Source organism: Triturus cristatus, chromosome 6, assembly GCF_964204655.1.
Source record: "Triturus cristatus chromosome 6, aTriCri1.1, whole genome shotgun sequence".
In the NCBI taxonomy this organism is placed as follows: Eukaryota; Metazoa; Chordata; class Amphibia; order Caudata; family Salamandridae; genus Triturus; species Triturus cristatus.
Genome location: NC_140589.1, coordinates 1,797,546,689 through 1,797,562,811, shown reverse-complemented (window position 1 = coordinate 1,797,562,811; position 16,123 = coordinate 1,797,546,689). Strand labels below are relative to the sequence as shown.

At 41.3% G+C, this 16,123-nt stretch overlaps 1 protein-coding gene across 1 annotated transcript in view; it reads right to left on the bottom strand.

The window, feature by feature from the left end:
* Positions 1–14,946, bottom strand: part of CCDC25 (coiled-coil domain containing 25) — a 91,293-nt gene extending 76,347 nt beyond the window's left edge. Inside the window, exons 1-2 of the mRNA XM_085613135.1 lie at positions 14,782–14,946; positions 1,818–1,865 (exon numbers count right to left, since the gene is read on the bottom strand). Of these exons, the coding sequence (XP_085469261.1) occupies positions 1,818–1,865; positions 14,782–14,806 (73 nt within the window). The 5' untranslated portion in view covers positions 14,807–14,946. The remainder of the gene's footprint in view (positions 1–1,817; positions 1,866–14,781) is intronic.
* Positions 14,947–16,123: the final 1,177 nt, after the last annotated feature.

Genomic DNA, 16,123 nt, shown 5'->3' with positions numbered 1-16,123 from the left:
GCTACTGATTAACATCGTTTTATCAATATCAATGAAAACACAAACAAATTTGCATGGAAAACAACAACAGTAAACCAAGTGCCTGCATTTTTCGCTCTCAGCCCTCTTGTTAGTTAGAACTTGTCAAGTCAACAAGGAAATAAATGTTGTATCTACTAAGGTTTCTTTTAAAAAGAAATTAATCAGCAAGGTAAACCAACTTGTTTATGAAGGTCCCGTGGGAAGAAAGAAACAAGGTTCCCTTAGGCTGTAACCAGCCAATGTTTTCTGTGGTTTTGTAGTTTTAGGATTACAACTGTAGTGATAGTTTGTTGTAGTGATGTGGAGTACCAGTTGCAATGTAGTAGGTGTAGTTTTGTTGTTGAGGTTGGTGCTGTCTTATTATTATAAGGCTGGCGTCATGGATGTTTCGAGCTAGGATAAGACGTATTGGTATGCCGATTTAATGAATAGGATGTCATTTTGTGACCTCGGCTGTCTCTGTTAGTTTACAGGTATTTGGAAATGGACAGAGAGAAGGTTTTTTAATGGATTATCTTATCTTGGAATGATTTTTTTGCTGAATGCGAGTTTCCCCCCACCTTATTTCTGATCTTAAATATAGTGTTAATCTGAAAAAGGGTGTAGAAAAATCAATTGGGTATTTTTCTTCCCCTCCTGTTTCTCAGATGGCGGTGAATTAAAGGAGGAAATCGTATTCGAATTATAAATCTTGGAGAAAAGAGGCAATATGGTGTGCGAGGAGTGTGATTCGGATGGCAAGGAATGAATATGTTTGTTAATATGAGTGTGATTTATTATTATTTTTCAGCTGTCTTTTGTCCTGAGGAGAACCCTAAAAGACATGCAGAAGGGTTTGAAACGTGTCAACTGTTTTCTAATCACCAAACAAGTGTTCTATATATGCAGTACTACTGACGCTCATCACCAACTGATTTGCGACTGTTTTTTATGAGCTCAGTAGGGCAACTGTTTGGTTGTTGCCCTAGTAGAAAAAATGTAATTACTGCGTTATAACGCTAGCATCAAGGGCAGTTCTCGTTTAAAAATAAGGCTTTGTCTTAACAGAACCTGGGCAAAAAAATGGTTTTGTCATATTTCTTTGTAATGTGATATTTTTTCTGTGTATTGTCTATGTGATTTGTTCATTGTTGTAAATACTGTATTCGTAATTGTCCTTGTGTATTAAAAATTTTGATAAAATGTTTGTTTACAATTGATGAATTACTTATTCCCCACAAAAGGTCTCTTTTGCTAAAACAAAAAAGTTAAATATGAAGAAATAAATATAAGGGCATGACAATTGAGATGTGTGATCATGGTATGTGAATGAAAGGAAGAATGGACATCAGTACTGGAATTTATTTTGTGGCTTGATGTTATAGAAGGCCTATCCTTACTGATTATTGGCCTAATCCTAGATAGTTTAGTGGTATTATTATTGTAGCACTGTAGTAATGGTGAAAGCTGCAAACGGAGGATAAGGTAGGGGTAACAGAACCTACAAAACAGCACATTTTCTCCAACAAACCAATACTTCCATATAGTCTCAAAACGCAACACTACATCTGCAGAGATACATGGAAAAGGCACACACCAACAGTATTTGGTTTTCCTTGGCATCGATGGAGGAAGCCTTAAACAACTCATGGCATACTGTGTCCCATATGCCCTACATACCAATAGTTTTGGCCTGAATAGCACCACACAAAAGCAAAGCCCAAAAACACACAGGGTCAAGCTGAGAACATATCAGCCAACACAACCAAAAAGTAAGAAAACACATGATAATCCATCCACAAAAAGCGATGACTTACTTTCGTATTTATCCTTTCCCATGTAGATTGTGTATCCCGGTGGCACAACTGAGGGAAGAAAACAAAAATCAGCATTAGAGCCTTAAACAATTGCTGCTGTATGTTGGTAGTAATTATTTACCTTTGATCAGCTCAATAATTGGGGGGGGGGGGCTGAAATCACGAAGTCATTTTAGTATTAGTATATATGTGTGTGTATATATATATATATATATATATATATATATATATATATACATACACACACACACACACACACACACATACACATATATATCTATCTATATACATGTCTATATAGATATAGCCATCTTTGTAAAAAAGCTAGTTTAGTCAAATTAGATGAATATACAAACTGGTGCTCTTTCTTAACTGCGCGAGGAGCATATCCCAGTTCTAGCCAAGATTTGACATTGGACGTGACTGCTCTTGACAAGTCCTCTCACTCCTATGTTATACCAGTCCCAGCTGCAAATTTCCAAGATGACTATTACTCGAACTGACTTTATTTAGCGTTTCTCGGTTATGTCCAAGTTTCGCCCAGAGAAGCGCATTATAGAGCTGCAGTATGTACGTTCAATATGAATGTCAAACCGAAAGTGAGGCTAACATTGCTGCCATGGTCTTGAAATAGGAATTGCAGACCACGGAGCTGGATATAACCAACATATGGCTTTGTTCATTCTGTTTTGTTTATTAACATTCAAAACGTACAGCTTCGAAAATGAGAGAAAAATCTTTGTTGTAGTCTGTTGCACATCATATAGTTTTAAATGCCTAAAAATAAATAGGCAAGATTCCTCACCATCAAGTATATCAAACATCCCTACGTTCACAACTGTGTCTTGGTGTATCTTTTTTTTATTTACATCACAGTAGTATATTATTTGAATAAATTCAAAGCATACCTCAAAATAAGTAAAAGCTATCATCAGTAGAATACACAATACAAAAAAACGACAAGAAAAGAAAATACATTGGATAGCTCCGAGTAGTTAAAATTAGTCATACACAACAATTGTTATAGTTGATCCGCAAGATTTCAAGAAGGCTAATCAATCCTTTATATATACAAATTTGATCATAAATTACTCAATCTTAATAAGTCTATATCGAAACAATTAGACCCCAAATGTTCTTGTTCTTAACCATAGAGCCAAAACCCCTGGCCTTAGCCAGGGCAGTTTCCAAACTATGAGTTTCTTTAATAATAGCCCACCAATCCCCAATAGTTGGAGGAAGCCGTGAGACCCACATCCGGGCAATAGCTAGCCTGGCTGCCCCCATCATAATTGAGAACGGCCGTGCCACAGCTGGTTTGTCTGCTTTATAGCCTAACAATTTCTGGGACCGTTAGTGTAGGGCTCCCCGCAGGTTTGATATGAACCACTTGACCTATCTTCTGCCAATAGGTCCGCAATTCCGGGCATTCTATAAACATGTGTATAAGATTTGCGGCCTGAGTCCCACATTTAGGACACTTAGTCTTCTCACCCCCACTGCTGCCTCCTGGCCACTTAGTGATCCTCTCTGGTGTATAATATAACATGCCAATTGTACGAAAAAGCTGTAGCCGTAAACTCACAGAGCGGACTGAGTCACCTATAATACCCAAAGCCTGATTGATCATATTAGGTGTTATGGCTATATTCAATGCTTGGCTTCAGCTTGCTGCTAGTTTCAACGACCCATCAATCTTAAAGCCGGTCAGCTGTTTATACATATTACCTATAAGATGTTTGGTTTTCTCCCCATATAAGAAATCCTAGATAAGAGAATTAGTAATCATGTTTGGGTCCAAGTTCTTCCCCAAATAATCTCTTATCTGTAGATATTTGAACAAAGAGTTAGTTAGTCATTTATATTGTAATTATAGGATTTCAAAAGATTTAATTCCTCTGGCCTCAAATAAATCTCCCAAGCATAAAATCCCTTGTTTGGACCACAATCTACAACTAAGATCTTTAAATATTTTAGGAAGCATTGGATTGCCCCAGAGTGGTAATTTATTATGTATTAGTGACACATTACTTCTTGCCACCAAAGCCCGCCATATGAAAACACTATCTCTAATGGTCTTAAATTTGACACGTTTGAAATAATTTGGGTCATTAACACGATATAAGAAAAATGAGCTATCATCGCCTAAAATCAGTCTGTATAAAGAATCTTGCTGATCAACCCCCAGAAGGCAACGAAAGCGCCCAGTGAACGCTGCCCGAAAATAATTTCTAAAATCTGATAACCCCAATCCACCTTGCTTATAGGGTGATTTAAGCAAATCAATGGCCCGTCGAGCCTTCTTAAAGCCCCAAATAAAACTACTCAGAACACCATCCAATTTAAAAAAAAAAAATATTAGGAAGACGAAGAGGAATAGATCTGAACAAATATAAAAATGTTGGCAGTACTTTCATTTTTATTTAATTACATCTTCCCAAAAGCCCGATTGGAAGTTTGTGCCATTTCTTTAAGATTTTCGCCGTTTCATCTAATAGAGGGGTGTAGTTTAAAGATATTATTTGACCCACTTTAGCCGATATCTTGACCCCCAAATACGTAACTGTTGTACACCTTCCCGGAATTGGAGAGCTAGGTTTAAAATTAATAAGAACTTGTGTTTTACTAATATTTAGTTTGTACCCAGAAACCGCCCCAAACTTGATTGCAGCTCTCTGGATAGCTGGGACAGCTTCTAGTGGATTAGTAGAAAAAATTGCCAGATCATCAGCATATGCTGTTACCTTCAGCTTATGAGAGAGAGTTATTAATGGTTTAATCTGCTTATTGGTTTGTAAAACACGTATAAACGGCTCTATGTAAAGGGCAAATAGTAACGGGGAGAGGGAACAGCCCTGCCTTGTGCCACAAAAGATGTCAAATGGAATAGAATATAAGCCAGAGTATGTAAGCTTAGCTGTAGGTTTATGATACAAAGCACGCACCCAATGTCTAAACTGTCCCCCAAAGCCGAATGTGTAGTGTAGCCCATAGAAATTCCCATCCAACCTTGTCAAAAGCCTTTTCGGCATCTGAAAGGATCATTCCAGATCCACTCCCTCCTCCTCTGCATAATCGAATGCGCCAATGGGCATATTAATATGAGCTGTAGTATGTCTTCCTGGTATGAAGCCGTGTTGAATGTCGGATACTAATCCTGACATCATTGGCGCAAGTCTATTTGCGAGGATTTTTGAAAATATCTTCGCATCGACATTGATGAGGGAGATGGGTCGGTATGATCCACAGTCTGTAGGTATTTTGTCCTTTTTAAGAAAAAAACCAATTTGAGTCATATTCCATGACTCCGGTATCCTACTACCCATACCAACATGTTGGATGACCGTGCTGAATGGTGCCATCAAAATACTTTTAAAGACTTTATAAAATTCCATAGGTAATGAGTCTACCCCTGCAGCTTTACCCGAAGGTAAAGCGGTAATGGCTAGTCCTATTTCTTCCAGTGATATTACATTATCTAGTGATGTTACCTCATCATTACTCAATACCGGAAGATTACTCTCAGTAATATACTGCGTAATATCTTCCTTATCAGCTGTAGAGGACAGTGAATAGAGTTTCTGATAAAATAATGAAAACTGCACCAAAATAGCTGAAGTATGATTATGTAATGTACCATCTGCGCTCTTAATGGTATTAATTTTAGTTTGTGCCTTAGTTTCTGCTGTTTGAAAAGCTAACACTTTACCAATATGTTCACCATATTCATATTGTTCAAGACGGTACTTATTATATCCCACTGCTATTTTTTCCCTAAAAACATTTTTCACTGCTGTTCTTGCATCTAATAGAGCAAAAAACAGCTGTTCCTGATCTGATTGACCATTTGTTAATACCTCTATATGTTGTTTTTCTCTATTTTGTAACTCCATGATCAGCTTCTCCATATTGTTTTTTTTTTTTACTTATTCTGCTGCCAGATATATTGTTGGGTCATTCCTCTGACGTAGACTTTCATAGTATCCCAAACAGTCAGTGGGGAGGCTGTCCCTACATTTTCCTAACAAAAACCCACTAATTGTTGTTTCATTCTAGAAACGTATTCCCCATCCAAAAATAAGTATCTGGGAAAAGAAAATGGTCTGACATTGTTAACTTCAGGAATGGCCATAAAAGATACCAGAACAGGGTTGTGATCAGATGTCACCCGAGGACATATAACAATATCTAAACCTAAGATTAAACTATCAGAAACCCATGCCATATCAATTCTAGAATAAGATTTATGCGGAGCCGAATAGTAAGTGTACCCCGGGATATGCAAGTATTTCTGCCTACATGCATCCTGCAAAGATTGTAATCTAGCCATTTCTAGTATTGCTGCTCTAACCTTTCTCATTCTACTAGCACCCCCTTTTTTAGTTGAATCGATATTATAATCTATAACACAATTAATGTCTCACATTATCAGACGTTCCCCATCCCAGTTCATTAATTCCAAGTTAAGAAAATCAAATATGCCGGGATCATCCGTATTTGGCCCATATATTGAGCCAAATACATATTTCTTGCCCCGAATCTCTATTTGGGCCAATGCCCATCGACCTTTTGGATCGGCCAATGTCTTAATAATTTTACATAAAAACCTCTTATCTTTTAAAATAGCAGTTCCTTTCATGGATATTGTCTGGGAGGTGATAACAATTGTTTCATACCCTAAATGTTTTAACAAATGACGATCTTTATAAGCCAGGTGAGTTTCAGGACTAAATGCAGTTGATATAGTTTTAACTCCTCCTGTACTAATTGACGTTTGTTAGCACTATTAAGTCTGGCCACGTTCCATGCCATACATTTTATCTTAGCCATACTAAGTTATATTCCCTAACGACATTCCTCTAAAAATAAAAATTAACCTTAAGTGAACTAATAAAGCAAACAAAACCTGATGACTTATTAATTGTCCTTTATAATAAGTATATTTTACATTAGTGATGTCATTTTTTTTTCCCCCACACACCCCTTCCAGTCCTTCCTCTGACCCGAGAGACCCTAGGACCCGACCCCCCTTCCCTGTTACTAAAAGGAGGAATCCTCCCTTTAATCTGCTGCCGCTGGAAGGGCAGCACTAAAGAGCTACCCCGCTGCGGTATCCGCCTCACACCCTGAGCAAGCAAAATTAAACAACATCAGTAAGAAGAGAAAGAGAAAGAAAAAATTATCAATTAACCTTGATCCCATAGGACTAATCATCTTAACCTACCCATTTGCCTTTTTTTTTTTTTTAAAGAGAAAAAAAACGAGTAGCTAGAATAGCTAAGGCTAAAGCTAAGGAAAATTGAAAAACCACCCATTCAAAGAAATATACTCATACAAAAACATCATATTAGGTCTTCTGGGCTGCCTCGGTTTGCCATTTAGCAATAGCAGATTTAGCATCTTGTTCATCCACAAAAAAATAAGACCGTCCATTTTTGTAAACTTTCAAGCGTGCCGGCTCTTGTAAATACACTTGTCCCCCAAGAGCCTTAAGTGGATCAATCAATTGGCGAAGCTGCCAGCGTCTATCCATAGTGATTTTACAAAGATCTGATCTAACAAAAAAAGTGACAGACTGCACAGTGATAGGTGTGTTAGGTCGAGCTCCTCCTCTCTCAGTGGTATCCGTCTTGGTGTATCCATCCTCGCAGTCACTTCCCATTCACTACAGTGTAAAACATGAAACGTATCTTTTTTAATACAAAGAACGCCTCCTTAAGCCTTCCACTGCAATGTAGATGAGTCAATGTCATTTTAAAGGAGAAGGTGGGTCAGGTCTTCATCAGTGGTGCCAGTTATCAAATTCTTGGGAGTGGAGGGAGACAGGTTCCGCCTTTGCCCCAGGGACCACATATTTTCAGACTTTACACCAGGTCCATGGGACATTACTACAAGAAGGATAATGCAGCAGCTACCAGAGAATAAGGACTACACCAGCAGAGTGTTATATCTTGTGTATTTTACTATGCATGTTCCCGGGTGCTCTGGTCCTTGCTGCTCAGCCAGTATGAATATGCTGTGTGGAATGTTGGAGTGCATGGTGATGCAATGGAATGCTTGGGTGTCTGCTCAGAATGGAAAAACGTCCAGGCTCTATTGAATCTGTCCTGGTGTAGGCAAATTACATCGGGACAAAGTCAACATCTCTCACTAGATTCGGACCAGGTCCCGGATCCCAGATCCTGTTCAATAATAGTTGCCTGATCCGGGATCCAGTTGGGTCTCCCTGCACTGTACATAACTAATATATATACATAACTAATCCCCTTCTTACGTTTAGGCTGCCCTCTGATCAGGTTGAGAGTGTCAGTTGGAGTATGGGCTGAGCAGCAAGGAGGCTGCTCCTGGTGGGGCTATCCTAAGGACCCAACTAAGAATCTACTATGAATATTCGTATCTGCAACTAAGACTAATAAATCTTCATCCATAACTTACACCTCAGCTACTGGACTTTTCATTGTAACGTTTCATTACTACACAGGCTTCAATAGCAGAACAGTGGTGTATTTTTTCATAATGTCTATTTATGAAGATCTGGAAACGATTTGTATTTATGCATTGGTATTCATATAGCACACACCTAGCTAGGGACCAACATACATTTACACAGCAGAGCTTTGTTTAATGCACTTAAATGTGCTTTGTAACATTTTACAGTTTCATTTAAAGGGCATTCTAATTATTTTAACACTAACACAAAGCTCGTTTTGGTATTTTATCATAGCACTGATAGGGTGGGGCACCGGGTTGCACTAATGATTGTAGGTTCCATCATGAAATGCAACTTACTATGCTGGGGCACTGTTAGTTCACAATTGTGTGGCGCAGAAACTATCCTCTCCCATAGCTATCACGTGGACCCATGATAACCTTAGACAGTCCTAACTGAACTGCTGATGTTCCACAGCATTATGGGACTTCTACTTATTTTGTAACCGTTATAACTATGATCTTAAAACCCCAGCTTGCAAATGTTGTTGCATTATGGGACCTTTACTTGTCTTTTTACAATTATAATTATGGATTTAAAAATGCTGCAGTGATAGGTACCATTGCACTTTGCGCCTTGTTGGTTTCTTTCATACTATAACAACTACAGGCTTAAATATTAGAGCAACTGCATTCTGGGAAGCGTAGTATTTATTCCACAAGTACAAATATGACCTTAAAATCTTTCCCATTATGCAAACCGCTATCATCGACTGAACCCGCCTTGACAATTGTGACTGCTATTAAACTTTGTTCTTAATCTCGAATGATAACTACTCTTTCAACAAAAGAAAATCCTGTTAAATTTCTAGGCTACTGCCACAGTGTAGGGCACCAGCCATCTGTAAGTGTCTAAAGTCTCTCCTTTCTTTCTTTTTTTTTAAAGACAATGGAGATTTTTAATCTGCTGTTAGTGCACTTATCCTAGATTTATGAGATTCTGTTCTCCAGCCAGTGCCCCAGGTGATTACGTGTAATGGGGTTCCTGCTTACCAGCACGATGGGGTATTCACTTTTAACACAAATGGGTTTGGGCTTGCTGGCAGTGTGTGGGGGTCCCTGGTGCAGCATTCCCCCGTTACAGTTCTATGGGGTATTCACGTTCATTGACATGGGGCTGTGGCTTGCTGTTAGTGTCCGGTACACTTTTTCACGATCATTTGGCTCACGCCTGCTGCCAGTGTCTGGAGTGCTAGGAAAGGATGATAATGCTGAAACCCCAAAAGTAGTTACACAACCCTCCATTCAACAGTCAAGACATAGTTCAATGTAATATTACACTCCTGGTTGTGAATATTAACAAGTGGAGTGTTCAGACCAGTTGTGAACTAGACTGAAAGGACAAATATTCTGAATCAGTCGGAGGAGTATTTTAAGGAAATTGGGAACATATTTAATTAAACATGATTGGAGCTGTTGACGTAGGCACTATGTGGAATTAATTAAGTTCTCTAGTACACTGCAATACTTTATATTACGTAATACTGGGTTTGGTTTTGACAGAAGTCAGGATTTAGTGGGCTAGTAGGGGGCAAGATAGAGCTGGGGTGATAAAACCCATGACATATTTTGTCCCAGGTCTCACAAAAGCCATGGACAGTCATGTTAGAGATCAAGTGAAACATTCCAAGTATGGTGATGAGGTTGATCAGAGGGCAGCCTAAACGTAAGAAGGGGATTAGTTATGTATATATATTAGTTATGTACAGTGCAGGGAGCTCCAACTGGATCATCTCCTTCCTCGACGGAAGAACACAGAGAGTCCGCCTACCACCGTACAAGTCAGAGGCCTCCGAAATCATCTGCGGCGTCCCTCAAGGTTCATCTCTGAGCCCCACCCTCTTCAACGTCTACATGAGCCCCCTCGCGGCCATCGTACGCAAACACAACCTCAGCATAATCTCCTACGCCGACGACACCCAGCTGATCCTCTCCCTGACCAACGACCCCACCTCCGCCAGAGCCAACCTGCACGAAGGGATGAAAGAGGTAGCCGAGTGGATGACGACCAGCCGCCTGAAACTGAACTCTGACAAGACGGAGGTCCTCATCCTGGGCTCTTCACCCTCCGCCTGGGACGACTCCTGGTGGCCTCCCGCCCTGGGCACCGCACCCAAACCGACAGACCATGCACGCAACCTGGGCTTCATCCTGGACTCCTCCCTCTCCATGACCAGGCAAGTCAACAACGTCTCCTCGGCGTGCTTCAACATCCTACGCATGCTACGGAAGATCTTCTGGTGGATCCCCACCGAGACCAGGAAGACCGTCACCCAGGCCCTCGTCACCAGCCGACTGGACTACGGCAACGCCCTCTACGCCGGTACCACAGCCAAGCTCCAGAAGAGACTCAAGCGGATCCAGAACGCCTCAGCCAGACTCATCCTCGACATCCCACGAACCAGCCACATCACCAGACATCTGAGAGACCTTCACTGGCTCCCCGTCAACAAAAGAATCACCTTCCGCCTCCTCACCCACGCACACAAAGCCCTACACGACCAAGGCCCGAGCTACCTCAACAGCCGGATCAACTTCTACGCTCCCAAACGCCACCTCCGATCAGCCAACCACGCCCTCGCCGCCGTCCCCCGCATCCGAAGAGCGACTACAGGAGGAAGGTCCTTCTCCTACCTGGCCGCCAAGACCTGGAACTCCCTCCCGACCGACCTGCGCCTGACCCAAGACCACCTCTCCTTCAGGAAGAAGCTGAAGACCTGGCTGTTGGAGCAGTAGCGGCACCCCCCCCCCCCCCCGCAACCCCCCCCCGCCCCCCCCCCAGCGCCTTGAGACCCTACGGGTATGTAGCGCGCTATATAAGTGTCACTGATTGATTGATTGATTGAACTGGATCAGACAACTATTATTGAACAGGATCTGGGATTTGGGACCTGGTCCGAATCTAGTGAGAGATGTTGACTTTGTCCCGGTGTAATTTGCCTACACCAGGACAGATTCAATAGAGCCTGCACGTTTTTCCGTTCTGAGCAGCAACATGCAGGCAATAAGGGGGCTTTCTAATTTTCACTTCCAGCTGGGCCAAAAACAAAGGCCATATTTAAAGGGCCATCAGTCCTTCCTTTTGATCCAGGATCATCCTGAATATGAACAATGTGGAGCCTAACACGTAGATGCAAAAGCAGTGGGGGGGAAACAAAGGCACACCTCTTGTTATCTTAACAAGTGTGTTATGATCTACTGTTTGCCTTTCCCCTTTGCCTATGTAACTCTTGAAGAGTTTGAGTTTCTATGAGGTACACTCCACCGAAGTCTTTTGAAAATTCAGAGTTATAGTGTTGCAGAGCAATATTTGTGCACAAACGACTTCCAGTTGAATGAGGCAGAGTTTTACCACAGGCTCATCGGGGACACTGTGAAGATCAGAATAAATCTTTGGCAACTCACGGAGGTTCAGTGTGGTGAATCAATCTTTCCAAGCATGGAATTCACTCGTGCTGCCTACCACCATGTGACCATTTGGTTCTATTGACGGTTGCACAGTGTTTGTGGAAGCTAAAATGCATTTCTTGCAAACCACTGAAGTTCGGGGTGGTCAGTTTAAGTTTTCATACTCTGAAATGGATGGAAGACACTGGACTTTGGACACTGGTTTCACATTGGGTGGAGATCTCTGGTGAGATATCGCACACCGGTTGCTGTGTCTATTTTACTAACTCGAATGTCTCATTTGGGTTTTTGTTATGATGTGAATGTCATTCTTTTAAATTGTGGTTTGTCTTTAATTTTGCTATTGTTTGGAAAAGGGGAGGTGAGTGTGTAGTGTTCCTGGTTACTTTTGTGCGTGTAGTAGTCAATATACTTTGTGTGAGTGTAAGGTCTCTCACTATTTGGACCCTGAGTTTAGGGGTAGACTACCCACCCCTAGCTTTCCCTCAGGGGTCGAGAAATCCGAAAAATTGTACTAGTCCTGCAGGTCTAGTCCCTTGGAAAATCCCCTCGGCCTCACTGCAACCTACTTGACCTCCGTCTCTGAAAACGGAGCAAAAGTGACAAGATAACAAGATTTAAAGGCATCTTTATTGCTCATTCCCTCTGTGAGCAATAAAAATGCCTTTACATCTTGTTATCTTGTCACTTTTCCTCCGTTTTCAAAAGACAGAGGACAAAAGTTAGTTTGTCTTCCTACTCGCCAGAAAGGGCGAGTAGGACCTAAAAATAGCTCGTCCTCATCAATTCTCCCTTGCAAATGCGAGCGGGCGAGTGGATTTGTCGAGCCCTGTCCCTTAACCCTTGGTTTACCACTGATGGTTGTTATTGGTTGACTTTAGTGTGTCACCAATGTGAGTGAAAGGATTCCTTCATTGTTTGGACTGCGTTAAGAGAAGACACCTTCTTACAAAGCTTCTCGGTGTTACCTCTCATTTGTGGTAATAGGTTGACATGAGTTTGTCGGTTTCCCTCACTGTTTGGATTGTGTGGGTGAAAGGTTTTTCCCTGTTTGGACTGTGTTAAGGGATTAGAGAAGACCTCTTCTTATGAAGCTTCTCTACATTTACCTTATGAGTCTTACGAGGCTTCTGCGTTTACCTTGATATGAGTCTAACGAGGCTTCTCTGGTTTTACCTTTGTAATGTTTGCTTTGAATATTCTAGTATTGTTTAAGCCTGATGGTTTTCTTGAAACTCATTTGGATTTTTAGTGATTTTTGGTGTGTGAATTTGTTGACTTAATGAATTGTCATGCATTTCATTTGTTTGTTATGTCTGGATTCATTTGCTCATTGTCTGTCCATGCATCTTTTATAATCTAATGTATTTTCTATCTTGATTGCCTTATGTACTTTCATTTGCTTTAATTGTGTTTTGGTTACCTTAGGAAGGGGGATGTGTGATGCTCTACTGTTTGCCTTTCCACTTTTCCTATGTATCTCTTCCCCACTGCTCAGCCAGAATGAGAGTTAGAGTGCTTGGAGATGTCTGGAATGTTGGATGATTGATGATGTCATGGAATGCATGGGTGCCTGGAGAGGTTGGGTGTGTCAGTTGGAGTGAGCAGGGTGAGCAGCAGGGAGGCTGCTCCTGGTGGGGCATCAGCTGAACTTTACATCTTCCAGTAACTTATCTGAAACTGTACCTTTGAATAAACCTACAACGTACTTATACTTAACCTGGCTACAGGAGATATTTTATTTACAACAAAGTACTTAAGAGAATCTATGATTTCAAAGCAGTTTTGGACTTCGTTCAATCCTTGTATGTAAGAGATGTGCATGCACTGCAAGAATATCAGATGTATCTGTCTGTATAAATGGCGATTTAAACAGCACTTGCTATTTAGTTTTTTAAACGTAATTCTTTTATAGTGCTGCTCATCCCAATGTAGGGTATCAAAGCGCTTTACATTACACACATATTCTACAGAGGCAATAAATGATAAAATATACATGTAAATCGGTTTACAGGAAATGTTACATAAGACAATGAGTTTTATGAGAAATAGGAGTCTTAAATTGTTCATACTGTTGAAGAGTGAATGGTCAGGAAAAACACACAGTAATGGTTTAAAAGCCAATGATGTCGTTGGGGTTGTTTATACTAATAAACAGCTCCAGTTTCTTGGTGCCAGACCACAGCTTACTGTGCAATATTAGAATTGCAACTTATGAACTGAGAGCAACAAAACGATCTGTGTGTCAAAAAGCAATATCCTAGTTACGTAAATTATACATCTGTTATCTGCACGTTACAGCGTGTGCTTTGCAGCAGTGCAACCCTTTTTACTACTTTGAGTCAAAACTGTGACTAGAGGAAACAGAGAACTCTCCAGCAAGTACATTAACTACCAGTTACCTTATCGTTATTTGTATCCCCTATAAATTGCTACACGGACAAAGATCTCTGCAGCAGGTGCCTTAACCCCGTGCAATATGTTAAAATGGGCCTTTTTGTGACCAAACTAGAAATCCAGAACAGATTCTATCACGTGTCCTGTTTGACAATTTCTTTGTAGCAGAGTTTTTAAAAACTAAATGTATAGGTTGACTGTCCGATTCCGCGTTTCATGACTCCACCCCCTTTCTGCTGCTACACCTTTGCCCCAGTGTAGAAGTTCCTGCAGTATGTTTTTTTCTATTGCCAGCACATGTATGTTATGGCACTTCCGAGGTCTGGCATGGGTCATGATATAAGCTCACAAACCTCTCATGAAAAAGAAAGGAGCGATATAGAAATGTAACAAAAAACTCTGAAGAGCAAACAAGCAGAACACGTCTTGTGTGATGGTGGGCTCTACAAAAGCCCTCATTCCGTTAAAGTGGAACTTCTGTTCTGGCAGTTTCAGAAAGTGATTGCCAGTGAGTTACACGGGTCGATTCGATGAGGGGCAGACACAACACAGAGGGGGATGTTCGACTGCACACAAAGCTAATCTGCACACGTGAGCTCCTAATGGCTACAAAAGGCTCCTCGTGGATGCTGTAAGGGCCCTCTCCGCCCATAGGACGGCCCTCTCTTACCATTACTGGTGAAGTAGAAGACCATGGTGCTGAAGGCGAGGTACAGACTTAACCGAGAGGTCTCGGGGACCGCCGGAAGAAAACCCGGAAGTGACGACCCACTGTCACACCGGCAAGTTCTGCAAGCAAAACAAGTCCGATCGCCCTATAAAACACGCTCCAATCAAGCCCCGCCCGCACAGTATAGACGACTGCCTACAAATGCCTCTAAGTCTAATAATGCACTAATTAGACAGGAGGATCGTTTCCAAAACAAAATCCAAGTAAAGGATCAACCTTATTCATCTCTTCCCGCATGTGGACTACTGTTCTGAATGTATAAATAATGTTTATCATTAAACAATAACTTGTATTCACTAAATAAGCGTCTTCTAGAGATGCTGTCCTAGGAGGTTGACGATTCCATTCCTATTTGTTAAATTGCCAGCCGCACCTTTCTGTAAGAAGCGCTGGCAAAGCAATTTTTTTCTGGCTTTTACCCTAAAGTGCCTGTATGCTTACATCCATTCAGTCACTCATCCATCCGTGCGTGCGCTCGCTCACTCATCAGATACACGTTAGAAGTCATTCTTGTACTCGTTCATCTATTCCTCTACCTATTGACATTGTCATATTCTTGCATTCAACCACTCGCTGACCAAAACTCACCAAACAATAACGAGGCACATTCAGTTATATGTGATACCGTACAGGAAATGGAACCTGAAAAGCAGATTACAAGTCCTGCACAGAGCATAAAGTACATTTTACATGCAAAGTACACAAAGCACAGCAAGCATACGGCAGGGTAGTTGGGTACACTGTAATTCTATGTCAGGACAGGAGGCTCCGATTCTATGTCAGGACAGGAGGCTCCGATTATGCTTTCTCATTTCTTTACTAGAAATGCTCAGCAGCCAAAACACAGTATAAGAAAAAACTACAGTACCCATGAACACCAGGGTATGACGTATAACCATAGAGTCCATTGTCTATATAAGGCAACATAGCAAGTACAACATCCTCTTTCTTTGCTGCTCCGCAGCCAGTTAAGTGCTTTTGACTTTGTTTAATGCATTTTTCTTGTAACATTGTTGCAGCTTTGTTCTATTGCTTGTACGCTGCCACGCTTTATGTTTTCAGCGCGCATAGTTGTCATGGTGACGCTGTCTCCATTATCGGCGCTGTTGCTTTGTATCCTTCGCTCGCCGCGTGTGTAATTACAGGTGCGGGGAGCGTGTGGTTCACCTCCCGTTACCGGGCGCCTTGCGCCTGCGTTTCAATTGCTGTGGAGAGGGAGTAAGGGGCTCGGAGACTCGCGCTGGTGCTGCGAGGGCTCCGTTTTTGAAAATACTGGACGGCC